Raw genomic sequence first — 20,986 nt, 5'->3', positions numbered from 1 at the left:
TTCTTTCAAATTCTGTTAAAACTTCTTCATATTTCCCTATTTCAAAGTACTGGAATACTATTACTCCCTTAATCACAGAATGTTAGGGATGGGAAGGGACCTCAAAAGATCATCTAGTCCAATCCCCCTGCCAGAGCAGGAACACCTAGATGAGGTTACACAGGAATGTGTCCAGGCAGGTCTTGAATGCCTCCAGAGGTGGAGACTCCACAGCCTCCCCGGGCAGCCTGTTCCAGTGTTCTGTCACCCTCACTGTGAAGAAGTTTCTTCTCATATTTAAGTGGAAACTTTTGTGTTCCAGTTCATACCCATTACCCTTTGTCTTATCATTGGTTGTCAAAAAGAAAAGCCTGGCTTCATCCTCGTGACACTTACTCTCTATATATCTGTAAACATCAATGAGGTCACCCCTCAGTCTCCTCTTCTCCAAGCTAAAGAGACCCAGCTCCCTCAGCCTTTCCTCATAAGGAAGATGCTCCACTCCCTTAATCATCTTCGTTGCCCTTATTTAGTGTTTCTTACCAGTACTTATATGAAGCCACAATACTCAATTCATAATGATAAACTGTGAAGAAATATAAAAAACAGAGTAGTATGACTTCTTGTAAAGTTTTTTCTGGGCTGAAAGAAAGTGTGCCTGATAGGGCATGTACAGGTTTGTTAGTATAGACATCAAATCAGCATTAGAGTAAATAACTTAACTCATGGCACAAAATTCTGTCAGAACAGAAAATTTATAGCAAATTTCATCTGTGTTCATGTATTTTTCTTATTATTGTTTTGGAAGATTGCTGTGAAGTTTATTTTTCTCCCAGAACTTCCCTCTGTGGAGAATTTCAGACTCTGGTTTTCATGCCTATTTGAGACAACATGAAATTCTGACACTTGAAAAAACACCCTGGGGTACGATGTGACTCCCATCCTCCCTGCAGCTCCCCTCCTCTGCAAGCCACCAAGAACGCAAAAATAGAGGAAATAAATAAAATAAAACAAAATATCCCAAATTTGTCATGTAATTAACTGGTGTGTGTTGAGCATGGGTTCTCCCTCTGGAGAGATCCATTCTGAAGTGCATGATCACTGGCATTTTTCCCGTGAGGACGGTGTTAGGAATAGGGTTTCCTCACAACCACTCTGAGACCAGGCAGCCTTTCAGCATTCGTCTGGAATGGACAAGAGCCACGTGTTTCCTTGCCGGTTGTTCTTGGATCCAGATGTTTCCTCTTGTTCAATGACTGTATTGTGACTGTTTGTTGACCATAACTTTTATTTCCACGGCAGTGACAGGATGCGAGTAAATGCCACAGATAGCGTCTCAAACGTTCGTTTTTGTGTTGTTTCCCAAGAGTCCCAGTCCACACTGAAGGAAGTGGAAGTTTTGTATCAAAGTGTACATTCCCGAGCAGGAATAGGTATGGGGTTGATAGGGACAGAAAATAACCTGATATTTACTTTTTAATTATCAGAGAAATAATTAGCCTAGGCTGATGACTAAGCTCTGAAGAACATTACCAACTATACCTAGTCAAGTGAAACAAATGGGCTGTCTGTAAGCTAAATGCACACTATCCAAATGTCTTTGCAGAGAGCCACCACACTGAGGTACTAAATAGACTTGCCTTTTCCCAAACATATTTCTTACAAACAATGAAACTGATGATATTTTCTTTTATGTCCAGTTCAAAATTTAAGAACAGGAAAGTCACTATTGTGTAAGAGAGAGATGAGTTTTGCAAATTTTTGCTTATTATTTGACTTACAGGAGAAGCCTTGTCGATGTAGCAAAGCTGACATTGTCAAATCAGTTTGCAGTCAGAGTTAGAAAAGAGAGAATACTGATACATACAGCTAGTGAAAGTAATGGGCATGAGTTTTATCTGGTACAGCCTCTATTTAAGACCTTCCAGTAAATATGCATTATTTCTAGTATTTTCTCCAGAAGGCTGAAACTACAGGCTAAATACTCAGTTGTTGTAGCTTAGCTATGCTTCCCTGATTTTATATGCATTTAGACTATTTAAGGACCTACAAGGTGGTACTTTGGAGTCGGTTAAATCCGAAACATAGAGGGCTGTTAAAACGAGCTGCTTTTAATTAATTTCTTTAATTTAAAAATACCTGTCTATGACAGTGTGTTTTGATTTCTTTGGAACTACGTGCTATAAAAATTCCCCCCAAAATAAACAACCAAAACCAACCAACCAACACAAAACCAACCAACCAAACAAACAAACACAAAACAAAACCAACAAGCAAACAAACAAACAAAAAACAAGCAGAAACATTTCTAAGGCCTTGAATAGAGCTGAATGTTTGAATTAAGGAAACATCCACAGAAAAAGATTCCCTCAAGGAAGGAAGGATAAGAGATTGGGAGATTTCCTGCAGATGGGCAGTTATATCATCTCAGGGGAATGATCCTTTTGATATTTTTAATCAAGAGGTTCTTTTGTTTGTTTAGCTGTAAAGCCAAATCGGCTAAAAAAAATTTTACTTATAAGACCTCCTCTTTATCTGCTCAACTACTTTCAGTATTTTAATGTATCTTTTGACAAAAACTACACTCTAAGCATTTCCAAACAATTTAATAGAAATATTCAACAGGATTTTACTACATTCCCCTCAAAGTGCTAGAGTACTTTTTACAAATACCTGGCCTTGGTTCCAAGCCACAGGAAAGGGCATAGGTACTTGAGTTATCTTCAAGGTATTGTCTCAGGGACAACACTTCCAGTGGGAAACAGTTTTTTAAACACAACAAAATCTTAGGCAGAAGTTACTGCACTGCTAACATTAAAAGAAGCTAAATGTACTTTTTTGTTATCATTACTGAGCTCATCTGTTCAGGTTCATGGCTATCCAGGAGATCTGAGATTTTTAAAGCATGGTTAGCATTTATTTGCCACATGCAGGCAGCTTATCTGCCTACTGTAGGTTAATAAAAGTAATTTATTCCTCACAGGGCTAGACCCCGGACATCCAGTGCCATCATGTGGAAATATGAACTGTTACCATCTGGATGCTCAAAAACATTGAGGAGCATTTGCCCAAAGGGCCAGTGCTCTGGTTCTGTAGACACAGAGATCCTAAGGAAGGATATTTATGTATGATAGATCCACCAGATGCATCTTTATCACTAGCAAGACCTAGCGACAGAGTAGGACATCCATCTAAAAACTTGTACTTGCAGTAATGAAACCAACTGCGGAAAACAAAACAAAAAAAGTCTCTTTTGCTCTAATTGTCTAAAATGGTGTGAAAGCGTCATCCTCTGGAGTTTAATGGATACTACACTTTTCAGTGTCACTCCTCTAGGTAAGGCTACAGATTTCTCCATCAAGAAGAAGGAAAAATAGCAGGTTTTTCTTTCATTCATATATAAACATACACACATATGTACACACAAAAATATGCATATGCATACATATATGAACACACACAGAAAATGTTTATCCTTTAGAGGAAATTTGAGGGAGATCCTGGTCTTCTGGTGGTCACCGACAATTTCTGCTTTCCTGAACCAGGATTTCAGCCTGTGTGGGTTACATGTGAAGAAGCAGAAATAAAAGAGTAAAATAGCTTTTGCTCACTTCCAAATTGCCAGAAGCTGTAAGTTTTGAATGGTCAGGTGAAGGGCTAGAAAATACAGATGACAGTTGACTGTCCTATAAGCAAATGTCAGATACTACTATGGACTGACTCTTTTTGGCCCATGTGTTTCCTGGCAGAGAGCACATACATTTGGCTTTTGCATAGTAAGACTTCAAACAAGTAAGACACCAGTACTTCTTAAAAGTAGATCCATGATGGGTTTTCTTGTCATAATGCATTCCTCAGAATAGCAACAGATCATTAACTCTATCCAAGCCAATAGCCTGTGGTCTGTCTCATTACTATGGTTCAAACACTCAGTTTGAAGATCTAAACCAAAGTATCAAATGCCCAGAAAGTAACCACAGTTTGTCATGTGACTTTGGCAAGTGTTCTTTTAATTAACTAGAGAATGAACTAGGGTCAAGTCCATATGTTGGGAAAAATGAAATCTGAAATTCCTATTGCAACGCCTTCTGCTCCCCAGAATGCACAAGGCTGCTATGCAGAACATGCACAGGAACAAGCAGAAAAGCAGTAATTCTACACTTGACTTACTGTATCTCTCCCCAGATATGAAAGCATTAACAGTATCTCTCATGTCAGAAGTAATCACATAAACAGGTTATCATCCCACTTACAAGCATCTTAATCAAACCAGTGTGACACTTTAAGGACCAGTCTTTCTTGTTGTGCCAAAACACTGTTTGGATGTCTGTGCTGGTCTGGTTTAACAGAAGAAAAGTACAGTAAAGCCAGCTCTCCTTCCCATCTGCAGAAACTTTTCTTCTCTTGGAGCCCAAGGTGCCATGAAAGGTTGTGTGTTATAGTTTAGAACTGTGCTTGCAATACAATCCCGTCTACACAGCTCTTGTAGCTTAGAAGAAAAAAAAATGGCAAAGCATTCAAATGAGAAGATTGAATTGCTCTCTTTATACATACATATTTTTACATACTATAAATAATCTATCAATGATTTAATACTTATTACAGATATCATACATATGTATATATCATATATATGTGTATACGTGTGTGTACATATATACAATCAAAGTAACAGAGTCAGACCTCCTGATAAGAATACAACTTCTGCTCTGTTTTTCCCAAGCTTCCATAGGTTGGGCAACCAGAGCTTCCTCATTTGCTAGGCTAGTTTAAACCAGGTCAGTAACTATCACATACCCAGGGCTGTACGGTAAATGGATCAGGAGGATTCTTTTCTAAAGTAGCACCAGTAAATTGATCTTTAGGCAACATTTAAATCAGTAAATGTGCAGAATCCAGGAAGAAGTTCAAGCACAGCCCTGCAGTGTGTTTAAGCCCCAGCACACTCGTAAGGCACCACTGGCTTATGCCACACTGTGCTCTGCCTCGTGATGTCTGGCATCATTCAAGTCTAGCACATGAGGGCAAAACAAAGAGGTGTTTTGGATGTGACCACTCTGTGACTGGATAAAGCCTTGAAATGTTATTTTAGGGCTGAGGCTGACAAATGAATAGGCTTGTGCAGCGCAACCACAGAGGAAGGGATCCAACAGCTGCAATGCCACCCTCTCAGGCTATACAGTCCTGTGTTGCAACAAAACAAAGCTAAAGCTTATCACCACAGCTTCCCAAACAGGGATCCCTGAACTATTTCTCCAGCCATCTGTCCTTCCCCATCTGCCTCCCCCTTTCCAACAGCTGTTCTGCGGGTTTGAGTCTGCACACACAAAGGGGAGGTGTGCTACCACACTTCAGTGACAGTAAGATAAGGCAATATATACTTTTCCTCTGCTTCTCCCAAGACTGTCCCTGGGCTGGCTTCTCCCATCCAAAGTCACTTGACCCTTTTTCATGCCCTCCCTCAGACCTTGCATGTTTTATTTTTCCACCACAAAGTCTCTTGTCAAGTCACCAAACTCAGACTGCTTGTCTGTGCTCAGTATCCCTCCTGCATACATTTTAATTTTATTTTATACCATGCTTTATTTATTCTAATACCTCCTGAATGCCCACCGATACATTTTGTTTTAGTAGTCCTTGTCTAATGGATATATTTCCATAAGCATTTATTTTAGAGATAATTTACTAGGCCTGCAAAGTATTTTCTTCTACTTACTGAGCCAGTAACTGACAGTACAAGACAAGTCTGCAAAGATTGCAAGTTAGGCCAGTTTAGGGAACTGCCACTCCTGAAAATCGAGATCTAGAGTTACCGTACAGCAGATGAGCTCAAATTTTTCACCTCCACATAAAATGAGTAGAGCAGGATTGCCTCCTGGAGTCCATCCTCCAAAATATCACTGAAAACAGAAAGTATTTATTCTCTTGATCCTCCAGTATTAAGGCTGCTTGCCAGCCCACCACTGAATCTCCACCCACAGTGCAATGATGCAGAAATCAGAAATCCAAGAAGAATCAGAGGCAATCTAACACACAAGTTTTGGGGTGCAGATTTCTTCCTGTACTTAGTTGCTTTCCTGCTATCTTGTCAGACAAACATGAAAAGGAATGAATGGAAAGTGTCAGGCTGTTTTGTATGCAGCAGTAAAAACAAAATATTTCCAAGTGTGGGCAACTTGATAGTAGCAGGCAAAAGGGTGAACACGAATAAAGAACAGAAGGGAGCCAGAAGGAGTTTGTTTTCAGAGGGAAGGAGAGAAATATATGAGTACACCAAAGCATGTGGTCATGCAGATACAGAAATTGCTCCGTAGAATGTGGTAGAGTTGAAGAAAACCAAGACCTATTAGCTTCTTAGTCACTGATAAATAAGAACCAGAATATAGGCTGGATGAATACTTGATTTCTAATTTTCAAGAAAATTATGGACAAATACTTGAAAGCCCTCTCTAGAGGGTCTTAGATGACACTAGCTACAGATCCTATTTTTGACAATAGGATCTTTTGACAAGAGTCAGCCACAGACTCTTAACAAAGCAAAACAAGAACCACTCAGCACACAATGATGCTTCTCATGCTAAGGCCTTCCATTTTCTAGCGCATGTAGTTCAGAGATACAGTTATACCTGCATCTTCGTGATTAATGACATTTTGTACTTCTCCATTAGTCTCTTTTTGAAACCATTTATACTTTCAGATTTACCAGCATTTAATTCATAAAAGAGTACTTGTTTTGACTTGGCAGCCTATAGGTACTGCAGTACGTACAGTTGGCAGTTCTGCTTGCCGCTTAGTCAAGCTGTAACTTGACTCAAAACCAAAACAAAACCATAATTTTACCATTTCTCCCACCCTTATTTTTCAAGAACAGTACAAGAATCATCCAGAAAACACCAAAAATCAGGTTTTCTGCTTCTGTTTATGGTAATTGAAATAAATAATATGGTTAAAAAAAAAATCTAGATAAAGATCTACATGCATCTGCTCTGGAAATCTTCAGGTTTTATCTTCTTTCTCACTTGGCAGATTTGAAGTGGGGGAGCCAAACACCAGCAGGAAACAGGTGAATTTACTCAAAACTTCCCAAAAATTGGGTTCTGAAATCAAAGACATGTCTTGGACTAGAGCCTCATACTGTCTTCCAAGCATACTCTACTGTGGTGGTTACTGCATGAAGACCACGGCCCTCCTCTGTATGAAATCACAACTCCTTGGCTGTGTGTCCACTCCTACTCCTACCCAGTGATAGTGGTTCCTTGCTATATATGAAGACTTCCTCAAGTAGATCACAAAAAAACAATACGTAGAAAAACATCAGGACAACCTGAAGCTGTAAGGAACTATCTGTGACTGTCAGATCAGCTCTCCTCACTAGTGTTAGATGGAGAAGGCAAAGGTAGAGAGCCAAAAGAGCAAGAAGGTTTGACTGAGTTGTTGAATTGTTCTTTGAAGAGTAAATGTAGAGGGAAACACTGTTGAAGGCTGGAAGAATTAAGAGGTCTCTAACAGCATTCAGGGAGAACATGACAGCCCTGCCACAGCACCAGGACATACCTTTTATAAAATGGAAGAAAGCCAATGAAACTAGATAAAGATAATTAAAAGAAGAAATTGAAGTGAGGTAAGGTAGCATCAGTGAATCAGACTAGGTTGAGAAGAAATAAATAGGAAGATAAGACCAGGATGGCTGAACTAATACCTATCAGGAAATAAGTAAAAAGCACAGCTAAACAAATTTGTCAGAAGCACAACATTTATTTTCTTCTTGTGCTCTGCTGCTTGTTAAGGGTATTTGCAGACAACAAGAGTTTGAATCGGGAAATAAAACAGAACCATAGAAATGTCGTGGTAAAAGAAAAACAAACGAACAAACAAACAAAACAAAAAACTAGAACCAAACCAAAACCAATCCAACACAGAAAAACAATAAAACCAGCAGGGCTTCATTTTGAGACAGCATAATTAGTGTGAGAAAGTTAGGAAAGGAAGTTAGTCACAAAGACTATGTTCACATAATATTCATATGTACCACATGCCATACCGTTATATTATTTTGAAGTTTTCATCAGCTGTGCTTGCAAAATAACACCAACATCCACCTAAAACAAGCCATTGTAAAACCTTCTGCCCCCGGCTTTGGCTGGAGCAGAACGTGGTAGTTTATGCACGCTCAGCAGACACACCAGGCACATGCAGCTGCACTGGCTGCAACCCCTGACAGACGGGTCTGGCATCCCTTTTGTTTTCCTTCGCTTTCTTGGCATTGGTATCCCTGGAGCAGATAATTACAGGACTACTCTCAGAATATCCCATCTTCCATTCAGAGCAGTACACAGAAGAAAATACACAGTCGGGGACTACACATCCGAAATTTAACATACCAAATGCTTTCCGCCCAGCACACGGCATGTGCAACCCGAAACATTCACACAAAAGTAGAGCACTAGGGCTGTCATATCAATGGTGTTCAATGCATGCAAACAAGGAAAAGAAGCAAACACAAGCATTTGCCCCGTGGGAACTTGCCTTCACCAAAACACTGGCATAGCCAAACTGAGAGGGTTGCTGTGGCATGGGCAGTGATCTAGCTTGCTCAGCAAACAGCCTCACATCCCACCACATTTGGATTCTTTCAATTGTAACATCTCACAAATATTACATCTATGCTGAATAAAGTAGGAGATAAAAAAAGTAAAAACTTTAATGTGTTACGGTACACAGAAACAATAGGATGACTATAAATAAATAAATGGACAGATACAACTTCTCTTTGTTCTGATACTTTTGAAAGCAACAGTTGCTTTTATGTAGATACCCACGTAGAGTGTGCAAAATCATGTGGTGATTATGATTGCTTACAGAGACTGTTATGTTTTCTGCCTCCAGGCTGTTTTCCTACAGTGCCTTCTGCACTGAAGATGTGTAGAATACACGACTACACTCTTTACCAAGAAATGTTCCTCCCTTACTACACAATCCGAAGTAAATAAAAATACATGCACAGAAACTCTATTATTGTAACTGTTTTATTTATACCAGTCTACTAGGAATTTGCTGCAATTTCCTCTACAAGTAGCAATTTTCGGAGCAGGTGCTTTGAGTGGCTCCAAAAAAAATGCAACAGAAATATGTTTTCCTTTGAAAAACTAAATTTAAAGGTAACAAGGCAACTCCACAGCTAGAAGGACACTATACTGGCAGAGGCTGGATGTTCTGCTCAACTTCATACTGAAAACCTGTCAACATCAACTGGAGAGATCTGCTCTCATAAAACAGTGTTTATTCAGCTCTCCATTTTAGTGCCAGATGAGTGCAGTTAGCACTAACTAGACGGGTGGTTTTGGTCATGGCCAACAAGTAGCCAGATTGATTTCTGAGGCTACAAAATACTGGGCAGCATACGAGCTCTCTTCAGTTCCCAAAACTATAAGGTATGTGCAAGCTCAGGTTTCTGTGTGTTTCATTCAATTTTTTAATCTGTTGATTCAAACTCTGTTTGTTTTGGTTTTGCCATAACTCAAAAGTCAAAACGAACTGCAAAGAAAATAGTTTTTCCTATTCAATTAATTATATGGAAGCAATGGTTTGGTATTATCCAGTTCTGCAGAACTCTGAAAAGTATCTTATGACCTGCTGTCTTTAAATGAAACCAAATCAAAATAATGAAAACATGGAGCTACTTTATCAGCCTGCATTAACTGTTATGTTTCCACTTATGTTAATAAAACAACACTGATTTGAACTAGTAAAGGACTGAGAGTTTGACTAGAAACAATAATGTTTCATTCAACAGAAACGGGAGAGAGAGGTGGGCTACTGCAGAAAGCAGAGAGCAAATTGTAGGTGATATGAACAGGCTGCAGCGAGAGGTAACCAAGATTAGCAAAGCAAATTAAACAGATCACTCAAAAAAATTCATGAAGGTCTTTTGTGGGCAGAATGACAAAACTTTCCCTTTAATATTAGGAGAAACTTTACTGCTAGAAATGAACCCAAGAAAAGGTAGCACTGTTTTTGTTTTGTCTAAAACTGTGTGCATTCACACCCATGACTTCATGAAAGTATTGTACAGACATTGATAGAAGTGCTTCATGTGCATCGGATAACAGTCTTTATTCTCTTCCTGTATACTGATGTAATCTGATTGGTTCACCTATTTCCTACCCAGTATCAGATAGTCCTCCAAGAATAGGAAAGAAAAGCAAAGTCGCTCATGCAGTGGCTTCCAAATTTATTCTGGATAGTTAGAGTGGCCAGAGAAGATATGGTGACACCACCACCAAGAATGGCTGGATTTTTCACCAGCTCTGTCTCACATGCTTCCTCTTCCCTTTCCTTCACAATTTTTGTCCCCAAAATACAGCTTCAACTCCTCATCCTTATACTTAATCATTTTAAATTAGGTTTATACCCCTCCCTCCTCAGCTTTGTGCTACATACTTCCTCATCAGCTAGGTCTTCCACAGCTTCCTAGGGGAAAAGCACTGTTCCTACCACAGATGGGTTCCTATACAGCTAATGGGAACCAGAAACAAGTTCTGAAATCTACCTAAGTCAGTCATGGCATCTGCAGGCATCAGCCTTTGTTTCATGCTTGCACTTAAGAATCCAGAAAGCCAGCCGGGTGAGGGGGGCGATTGTCCCGCTCTGCTCTCCACTGGTGCGGCCTCACCTGGAGCACTGTGTGCAGGTCTGGGCAACACCAGTTAAAAGGATATAAAGCTACTGAAGAGTGTCCAGAAGAGGGATACAAAGTTGGTGGAGGTTTGGGGGGAAAGCCATATGAGGAGCAGCTAAAGTCACTGAATTTGTTCATCCTGGAGGGGACTGAGGGGAGACCTCATGGCGGCTACAGCTTCCTCACAAGGGGAGGAGGAGGGGCAGGCGCTGATCTCTTCTCTCTGGTGACCAATGACAGAATCCAAGGGAATGTCAGGAAGATGTGCCAGGGGAGGTTTAGGTTGGACATTAGGAAAAGGTTCTTCACCCAGAGGGTGGTGGAGCACTGGAACAGGCTCCCCAGGGAGGTGTCACAGCCTCAAGCCTGACAGTGTTCAAGAAGACACTGGACAACGCCCTCAGACACATGGTGTGAACTGTGGGGTTGTCCTGTGCAGGGACAGGAGCTGGACTTGATGATCCTTGTGGGTCCCTTCTAACTCAGGACATCCTATGATTCTAAGACTATGGTGGTTCAAAATTACTCACTACTTTGGCTGTCACTGCTGGAAAGAGAACCTACCTTCATAGCTTCACAGGATTTGTAGCATTGTCACATAAATGAAACTAAATCACCTTATCCCTAGTGATAATTTTAATTTCTTAAATTTATCAATTTAAGGCCAAATTTTGTATGTTGCTGAGTTGCAATGTCCAAGAAAACAGAATCTGTGGATACAAAGATACAAAGGACTGCAGCTACATAGAACAGAGAGAGAGCTTATAATGCCTACATTAAAATGCATACAACCTTCTAAGTATTTGGATGTGCATTTTTATAAACACTCTGAGATCCACAGATTAAATGAACCACATAACATTGTGACTATTATTACAGTAGCTCCCATTACATTGAAAATAAACATTCTCTTGTCCTTTCCTCTTCAGACACGTTTGTTGATTTGCTTTTAATACATCTTTTCAAAAAATGAATTGCAGTATGTGCCTTGCATGTGCACCATTCATCCCACAGCAACATCCCAAGCACACTGTTGATTGCAGGCTGGGCTTTTGGTCTGCCTGGGAAGACCTTCTACACCTGTTGCTTTGCAAGATACTAATTTTTCTCTCTTGTTGGATGGCATAGTTATTTCAGAATTCCACTACTGGTCAAAAATACTCACCCTTAAACAAAATACAACTTCCTGCACTTTTCCAAGAACTCCTGGAACAACCACCACTCATTTGCAACAGTTTGCAACTGTAAGAATTAGGTCATGAAAACAATCGTTAATTACTATGCATTCATGTGTGGTCTATTGTAAAAGCAGAAAGAACAGCACTCTGATAGTTGAGGAAAAAATGAATTGTGGTGTTTCTCATTGTGGTTAAATGCCTTTTTTTCACAGCCTGTCCCAAGTCGGTAAATATAGCCAGTCAAGAGCTTAATTAAGCCTGTATCTTTTATCAACTCATTTTCTCACCAGAAGACACAATTAATCCATTTTTATTACATAAGCAGGGCAACAGCTACTGTCCTTTTTTGTTTCTGAGGTGAAAAGAAACACGTTCCCTCTAGTATCCTGTCAGATGAGAAAAGTGTTTTCTTTCATTAGGAAATAGTCCTATAAAATTCAGATAATCGACTGAACTGTACAAGATACTCAAACTAAGCCTTTTCAAGTGAGAATTTAAAACCCAGAGAGTTTTTGATGGAATACAAGAGAAAACTGAGGGAGGAATTTGACTTAATGCATGGTTCTCAGAGCTACCGCAATAGTTAAAGTTTGATCTTTATTAAATACATGATGTTTGCACTGATCTGACAAAAATAGATTAAAAGAAGTTTGAAAGTCTCGATGTATCATTTCCAGCACCCCATTAAAAAAAAAAAAAAAAAAATCACATTCACTCCTGTCACAGACCATATTCTTACAGGAAACATGTTTTTGTGATTGATACCAAAAAACTCAGACATAACACAGAATTCTATGTAACTTTGTATTAAAGAAAGCCAACATAACCTTGGAAGAGCAACTCACCTGCTCCCTCCTTTACTGTACGAGGTACTTCCCTCTGTTACAGGGAAGTCCACGGCTACAATCACCCACACTTGTAGAATGTAAAGGTATAGGAAACCACTTTCTCAGTATTTTTTTTTAATTTGCCTGTGACCTGTTTAAGGCTACATTTGTTTTGATTCCAGTATATGAAAAATCACTGTGTTAGTTCAGAAGCAGCAGTTGTGTGGGTTTGGATCTGTTATTCCTCTGCAGCACTGTGTATTCACAACTCAGTTGCCAGGTCATAGTCTGGCTGTTTTACAAAGTCAACTGGCTGGAATATCTAAAGCTTCAACAGAATTCGGCACAATAAGACAATAAATCAAACCAAATGGCTTTTTTTTTTTTTCCTTTTAGGAACTGTAGCTCTGTACACCATTACTTTTATGTGAATAGTTTTTCCTTAATTGTATAACTATGGATGGAACAGAGCCATAAAGTCAAAGCCAAATAGCTCTGAGATTCAGGATGTCAAAATGCGAGTTCTTCACAGATTACAGACAGACTTAATTGTTGAAGTTAAAATCCACACTGGAAAACTAGCCATGTTTGAAGCTATTTTATTCTGGTTTTCACATCTGTGAACAACTTTTGATGGGATACAGAATGTTCTCATTTGCTACTCATTCTAGTGCTTGCCAAAAGTAGGAAACTAAGAAAGACTTTTTTTTTTAAATCTGCTTGATCAAAAATTATTAAATGTAATTGCAGACTAGACCCCCATAGTTCTGTCTTTCAGACTGAATACGGTTCAGTAATAAACTCTTCATTTCCATCTGCAAAGTCTGTAACACATCACACTATTAAGAAAAAAAGGCTAATGTTATAAATATCCTTAAAGAATTTTCATTAAAATTCTCATTTTCACAAGTTATAGAAGTTTTTCAAAAACCTCCACCTCGAAAAACACTCACTGAAGGAACTACCCTATGTTGCATGCAAGGGTAAACATCAAAGGTAACATGTAAACTTAATTAAACATAGATACTGAATCGCAATTACACTAAACCTCTCTATTGCGTGACTTGCATATATGTGTTGGTGATCTACTAAAGCTGGCCAAAATCAGCAGTAGCACACTGAAGTTAACTCATACTCACATCTGACTTCTCAGCTACCCTCTACCACCTCCTGTATCCCTGGCATTGAACAGAAGACAATTGAGTTTCTGTACCTTTTCCTTCATTCTTCACAAGAAGTTCCTACTTCTCTAGTACTCTCCTAATTGCTTTCACATCTTTTCATACTTTAATAATTTCTCTGCCCTCATCTGCCATTGCTGACTATCTTGCCCAAATTCAGCAGGTATCTAAAAAAGATTACTAGTATTGGAAGGCATTTCTAAAAACCTTTTGTTAAAGGAGAACATTCTGGAAAGTATATGAGCAGTCATTGAGGCTGTTCTGTTTCCGGGTTTGGGTCAAGACGTTTCACCAAACTACATTTGCTGTTTTGGTAGGCCCCACGTGTCACATCATTTAATCACTGATGTTATGTCAAATCCTGAGAAGGACAGCTGGGTGAAAGTTATCAGAACAGCATCAATAAATGTGTGGGGAATTGTACAACCAAGATTTTCCTAACAGAGCTGTGCTGCTCTGAATGGTGCCGTGATGAAAAAACTGAGGCCAGGCCCAGAGCAGTAACTTCTCAACCCAGCCTGGCTTCAGCCAAAACAGAGTGTGAGAGCAGCCCCAGGTAACTTCAGCTGATCCTGAGGAGAGCTTATTCTGCTAGGAAATCTGCAGAGGCAGAAGCCTCTTCCAACAGGGCTGTAACACTTTAAGCCACTAGCGCTGCTTGTAAAGTCAATGTCTGACCAAGGCCACAGCCCAAGAGCTGGGATAACTATAAACTTTCTACACCAACAGGCTGTTCAGACCACTGACTCTGTGCAAATGATTCCACACAAAAGATTTTGTTGGAGCGAGGCAGTTTTGCACATTTAAATTTCCAGCCCTTCTCTACTGATAACCCTGTCACACTCTCCTTCAAAATCCTTATTTGTGACATCCTGCATAAAATTCCAGTATCTAATTTTATAGAGAGGGCACACCTGGGTATTTTTTCTCACAAGTTCTTATACACATTAAGGAGTTGAAAACAATAAGTAATCCCTATTTGCTCTTTTTTTGTGTGTGTATCTTCAGTGAAATCAAATCAACTGCAAAAGGACTGAATTTGAACCTGGCATTCATTTCCAGCATACATCTCATTTTCAACTTTGCTATTCTGTATTGCATATTCTTAGGGCAAGGCACCACAACAAGCAAAAGCTGGAAGCACACATAGCCACATTCACTATCTGTACCTTAGACACAATTAGCAAGTGCTTTGAAAAAACCAAGGCTTTAATGGCAGAGCATCAACCAGTCCAAAAGTATCCAGAGCCCAAATGCACCCCTGTATTTTTCCTTCTGTTGTCATCTGCACTGACTAGAACGAAATTAGCATATGTGAGCTCATCTCTGTTGCCACCCCATGCACACTTTGTTTCACAGGTACACATGTAACTGGTAACACGTGTTCCTCTTTTTGAAGATACTACTACTCAGACAAGTATCTGGCTTCTTTTTGCAAAGCGTTCCACTTGGACGTCTGCTAGATAACTTTTAAGCAGTCTACAGGCATTTCCACAAATACAGAGTATCCTTTTTTTTGTACAGAATGGATATACTAACTATAGGAGCAGAATATTGGGAAAAAGAGAAAAAATTAAATCTAAATATTTCACTCTTTCCTAAGCACTCATTTTTGAACCAGACAAGCAGGCAAGCTGACTGCTTGCAGCAAACCTCTCAGAAACTTCTGCGCTCAGTTCTGGCCTCCCAGCTTTCCAGTCATGCAGCTGGATCCAGCCTTCACAATTCATTTATTCTGCCCCTGGGAACCTCTCAGCTCATTAAACTTTTCAGCCTCATCACTGCATGGGATAGTTGTCGGGATATTCCTCAGCTAAGCCATCCTTCTATGTTTTCTGCTTAGTTTCTTTAAACACGTTCTCAGGGGTTACTTGTAGTGATGTTGGACTTAACAGGTAGAGTACATTTATTTAAAACAAAATCAGAATTTCCTAAGTCCATTGATAATAAGAACCATCCAAAACTCCTAATACCAATGGGAAAGCTCTATAGTGGCCACCAGGAGTAACTTGTCACAAAAAGCATGTGCGACTGACAATGTTTTTTAACAAGATGCAGGAGGTTTTTTCCCCTTCAAGAAAACCAATCACAATTAAAAACTGGAAAAATATCATTACCTTCTCTCTGATCTACTAAAATCTCACTTTTCAAAACAAAAATCATTTAACTGACTCTTAGAGCTGGCAACAAATGCACATAATAAAATAATTTCAGAGCCTTCTACACTGTCGGTAGGTGCTTGCTCTCATTTCTTTAAACAACTTTGTTAAGTCCTGAAACTTTTTCAGACTCAGAATAAAAATCCAATATTCTTCCTATATATAAAATCCTTGTGCTAGTTTGGTTTTTTTGGTTTTTTTTGGAGGCTGATCCATTTGGTTTTTTTTGGAGGCTGATCCATCTCTTATTAGCCTATACAGATCTGCATAAGTTCAACCTGAATTTATCACAGCTCTTCTAAATACCGATTTCCATAACAAAACCTAAAATCCTGCTACTATGCAATGCACAAGTGACTTGAAGCATATTCAGCATGCACATGAGCATGTAAAGATTTGTAATCAGGACACCTTTGCCACAGTAATTAGGCAATGCTGAGAAACACCGATGCAACCGTCACAGTCCAGCCCCAAGGAACTGAACTGACCACAGGCTGGCAGGGAATTAAATTACATTACCATTAGAAAGATGTGCAGCAAACACAGTCAGTGACACCACCACCATAGCAGAGCACACAGTTATTACTACATTTTGGCTTACCTGCAGACGCAGCCCATGTCTCACAGCCTGGCCTTCTCCTCCCTGCTGATTATCATGCTTTTATATTTGACTGCAGTGAGGCAAAAGCTACAATAGATGGATGTCAGGTCAAATTATGTTTGGTTTTTTTTGTTTTTTTTTAATCAACGTGTATTTCCTGCTGAGACAATAGTACCATTTTTGTGGCAAATAGCTCCAAAACATCACGAGAGTACTGAACAAGACCATGGTCATGGAAAAATTGCTTTCAGTACAGCTTGCTATAAAAGATACAGTAAATAAAATAACTAGAACAGCAATTCCAAATGAGGAAATAAAATACTGGAATTAGCATAGCTAGTCTCCCTTCTGGACATATCCCCAGGACCAATTTCAGCAATCCTCGATATCCTTCATCTTCGAATCTGGGAGCTTTCCCTGTCTTTTGTTTATGACACTCATACATGAGCAAACATAACTGTTCACAAAGCAACAGAAATGGCATCTACAGCTGTATCTACAGTGATGAGTAGCAGTTGAGAATTGTCTTTACATGTCCAAATGTCTTTTTCTAAGTTGATTTCAATATAAATTTAACACAGGATGTCAGTGTCCTAGCTGTTGAGCTTCTTCTATTATTGCCCACAACACTACCCAGCAGATATTAAAAAGCAGGATGTTACCTTAACTTTCTCCAGCATTCATCCATGCCAATTGCAACTGAGATCCTGAAAAAGGCCTTTCCTCATGTAGGAAGTAATTTCAAAACTGGTTAGCTTTCCAGAACATCCTGCAGACATTTTGCCTTTCCTTGGCCTCTCAGGGAAAAAGTTGAACTCCTGGCTTTTATACGAGGATGTCAATTTTTTTTATACATAAACAAGCAATGCTCAGTAAAGGCAAAGAACTAATAGTAAGCTATCAAACTGGTTGTTTTCGTTCTTGGGTGAACAGTCAAAACTACATCAGCAGACCCTCATTGAGCCAGGGATTTTGAATGAAGAAAGACTGTTTCACTTGACAATGTCATAACCCAGCACCCAACCGTGAGGAGAAAGAACAGGGAGCGGGCAGTAACTCTAATTTTGCCATAAAGACAGCAAATTTCTATAGAAGAATACAGACCTAAGAATTCTCTAAGTCAGGCGAGGGCAGCCTCGGAGTATGACACATCATCAGCCTCGTAAGATAGCTGGAATGCTGGAACAGCTAATGTCACCACAGTGAACCAGGTCCTGCAAAATAAGAAGCTGCCTTCCGCCTCTGATCTTATCACCTCTGAAAAACAATGAAGGGCAGTACCAGGAAAGGGAGAAAGAAAATGGATATTCCTCTTCAGTTTTAATTTTAACTTATGCTGGGGCACATAAGCCTATTGATGATTACATGTCCTTTTCTCTTGGCATCATGGAGGGTGCTGTAAGGAGGGCATGAAAGGGCAGCATTCAACATATTGTACAATGAAAACTGAAATTGCAATAAAAGCAAAGATGCTTTTACTGAACAATGACAAACAGAAGTCCCTGTATCTTCCTTTTAGTTTATGGTATGAAGTAAGGACTACCAACAAGAGACCTCATGACTGCAAAACTCACATTCTGTTTGTTCTGGGCTTTTTTCAGACAAGATAGGCATTTATGTATGTGCCAAGTTTGTAACTTGACCATGTAACTATAATTGCAATAAACAAATCTTCATCAGCTATATTAAAAAATAAACCTTTAAAATAGATACAATCATCTAGGAAAAAACATTTATTCAATTAATTTACAGAGTAAGCCCATTAAGGCAAAATATATTACTTGGAAATAGGCTTTTACTGGGTACAAATGTGAGCTGTCTTAACAATATATTGTATATAAAAATGTCCTTTGAAAGCATCTAAGAAAGGTAAAGGCAGAGCAATACAAGCTGAAGAACTGCTTCTTTAAGGCAAACAAAAAGTATGTTTATTCTTCATTTCTTAAAAAAAGTATTATTACCAAAATATTTTCTTCACAAATGTTTCCATATTTCTAAATAAAGGTTTAAGATTGTGCAAGTATAGATAGAGGGCATTGATAGCCATGAAGAGAAAATCAGACACCACTGAAGATTTATACAAGAAACAGTGAGCTCATGACATCAAGGCTTTTAAGACTTCAAAATGTTTAGAAAACATAGGATAGCAAAGCAAGGGATACACATTTCACCATTTTCCACATCAAATTGATGACAATCATAACTTGATAGAAGAAATTACATAATTCCATACAAAATACAAAGTTTGGAAGCACTTGAGTAAATTATGTTGTTGAAACTGCTGAGCTAATTTCATGTGTATGTGGTACATGATCTAAAATCCACTGAAGCAACTTGAAATTTGTCTAGTGTTTTAATTGGACATGAATTTCATTACTGTTACATAAAAAGAAAAAAGATGCAGCCTGAAAAATGAGATTTCAAAATTATTTAGCAACTACTTCAACTAATGGGGCATGGATTTGTGCTTTTCTTCAGCAGCTCACTGTTACATGTTTTAAAAACTACTCAGCATCACTCCTGAGAACTTGTACACAAACACCAAACCTAGGAGATGTTAAGTACCACCAAAGCACAGCCCCCAAGAAAACATCTAATGCAGAAGGTAGTCTCTCTGTACTGAAATGTATATATAACATACATGTTATACTGTCAACATGTTTGCATTACTAATATAATAGAAATAGCTAAACAATTATCCCCTTCTTTTAAAAAGTATACTAACTAAAATATCTCAGCAAACGCCTAGTAAGGTGTCAAATAATAGCATATTCCCCTTTACAAACTGTAATGCTATTTGACCCAGTTATAAATACATGTTTGTGCTGATTTCCTGGTTCGTGAATCGTATTGGAAATCATATAGTAGTTAACATTTGCAATTGCTCATTTCCACTATCGGAAATTACCTTCACTCTGAAAAAGTAAAACAGAGTTTAATTACATTACAAATCTGTGTTGTATCCACTGAGAATTAGAATATGTAAGCCTCCAATGCCAGAATCAAAACCAGTATTCCTTCATGTCATGGATCAGCCTTCTTTCAAACGGTCCTGGGTAGTAAGTGTTGTTTGTACATTCCTGCTAGAGCCTTAGCTGCACTGTAGATCATCTGTCGACGGGACATGCCAGTGAATGCCACATGCCAATCAGTCCTGTTGACGTTCAGTACACTCTTCTCAAGCACTTCGCCCACGGTCACCAACAGGCCTGACCACCTCAGATTGTAGTCCTGAGGAGTGAGATTCTTAGCCTGTGTAACATTTTGAAAAGTGATTATTGAAAGAGTTTGAAATGCGTAGTTTTGTTTCTGTCTTCACTATTACTAACTTTCATAAGTAAACATTTGCACGTCAATAGGACTACCAGTCAAACTGAAGGGTATCAGAATTTCAGACTGCCCCATAATTTCCCTAGCCAATTATTCTTTTTGGATTTGTATGTATCATGATCCAAATGACATCTGAACAATACAAAACTAAAATACAATGCTTAAGAGTAAAGACATTCTGCCATTACTAGGAAGTAGTCTTCTCTTTAAAAGTAGCCAACACATGGAATCAATAATTGTACATATTTATACAAAGACTCATCCTTCAAAAGTTTTTTAAATGGTTAAAATGTCCATCTGAAGCAGAAAAGCAGTCAAATATAAGAAGAATGTTGATGCTGGCAAAAATGGAAGACTGAGCTACTTTAATGAGATCACAGAGAGGGCACATACTGCAATTCCCTGAAGCTGGAAGCAGAGGGAAGCAGTGGGGGAAGGATCACAGCATTTATCTGGTCTGATGCTTATCCCAAGCAACCACCTGTGGCCACCCTCACATACAATGTGAGGTAGAAGACTTTTAGCCCCACTAAGACTATTCTTAGTATTACTCAGTTCCTCACAGCATCGCACACTTGGCAAAATTCTTCACACAGATTTTATTTCAACAAATATTCGAGTCAGTCTGTTTCCAGTGCATGCACAGCACATCAAAACTCAATGTGTTCCAGCCTTCCTAAAACTACTCTCTTGCAACAGTAACACCATATATAAGTTTGTTAGAATATGCAGTCTGCTCCAATATTGAAATAACTTATTATCATGAGGTACATAAGAGACAGATTTCTTGAGCAAAGGAACACAAAATGCTCCTTATTAGTCAGAACATTAACAGTAAGAACTAAGTAACAGTGCATAGGAACACAAAATGCTCCTTATTAGTCAGAACATTAACAGTAAGAACTAAGTAACAGTGCATCTAGCTGCAAGAAGGGACTGAATATCTGACCAGGGTATCTCTGTTATGATCCATAACTGCAAATAACTTCATTAAGTAATTATTTATATTTTTACTGCTGAGAACCAGTTAACTTCAAATGAAATAAAAAACAA

The 20,986-nt window shown here is 38.9% G+C and overlaps 2 protein-coding genes across 11 annotated transcripts in view; both read right to left on the bottom strand.

Annotated features, from left to right (window-relative positions):
- CTXN3 (cortexin 3) overlaps positions 1-16,674 on the bottom strand; it is a 38,408-nt gene extending 21,734 nt beyond the window's left edge. Inside the window, 1 exon segment of the mRNA XM_005515931.4 lies at positions 16,604-16,674. The gene's annotated coding sequence lies outside the window, so the exon portion shown is untranslated.
- Positions 16,675-18,321: 1,647 nt separating this feature from the next.
- PRRC1 (proline rich coiled-coil 1) overlaps positions 18,322-20,986 on the bottom strand; it is a 31,004-nt gene continuing 28,339 nt past the window's right edge. For all 10 annotated transcript variants that reach the window (XM_065045698.1, XM_065045700.1, XM_065045702.1 and 7 more), the window contains one exon: positions 18,322-19,855. In XM_065045698.1, coding sequence (XP_064901770.1) covers positions 19,646-19,855 — 210 coding nt within the window. In that variant the 3' untranslated portion in view covers positions 18,322-19,645. The remainder of the gene's footprint in view (positions 19,856-20,986) is intronic.

This window comes from Columba livia, chromosome Z (genome assembly GCF_036013475.1).
Source record: "Columba livia isolate bColLiv1 breed racing homer chromosome Z, bColLiv1.pat.W.v2, whole genome shotgun sequence".
Classification (NCBI taxonomy): Eukaryota; Metazoa; Chordata; class Aves; order Columbiformes; family Columbidae; genus Columba; species Columba livia.
This window is presented reverse-complemented; position numbering and strand designations above follow the sequence as displayed.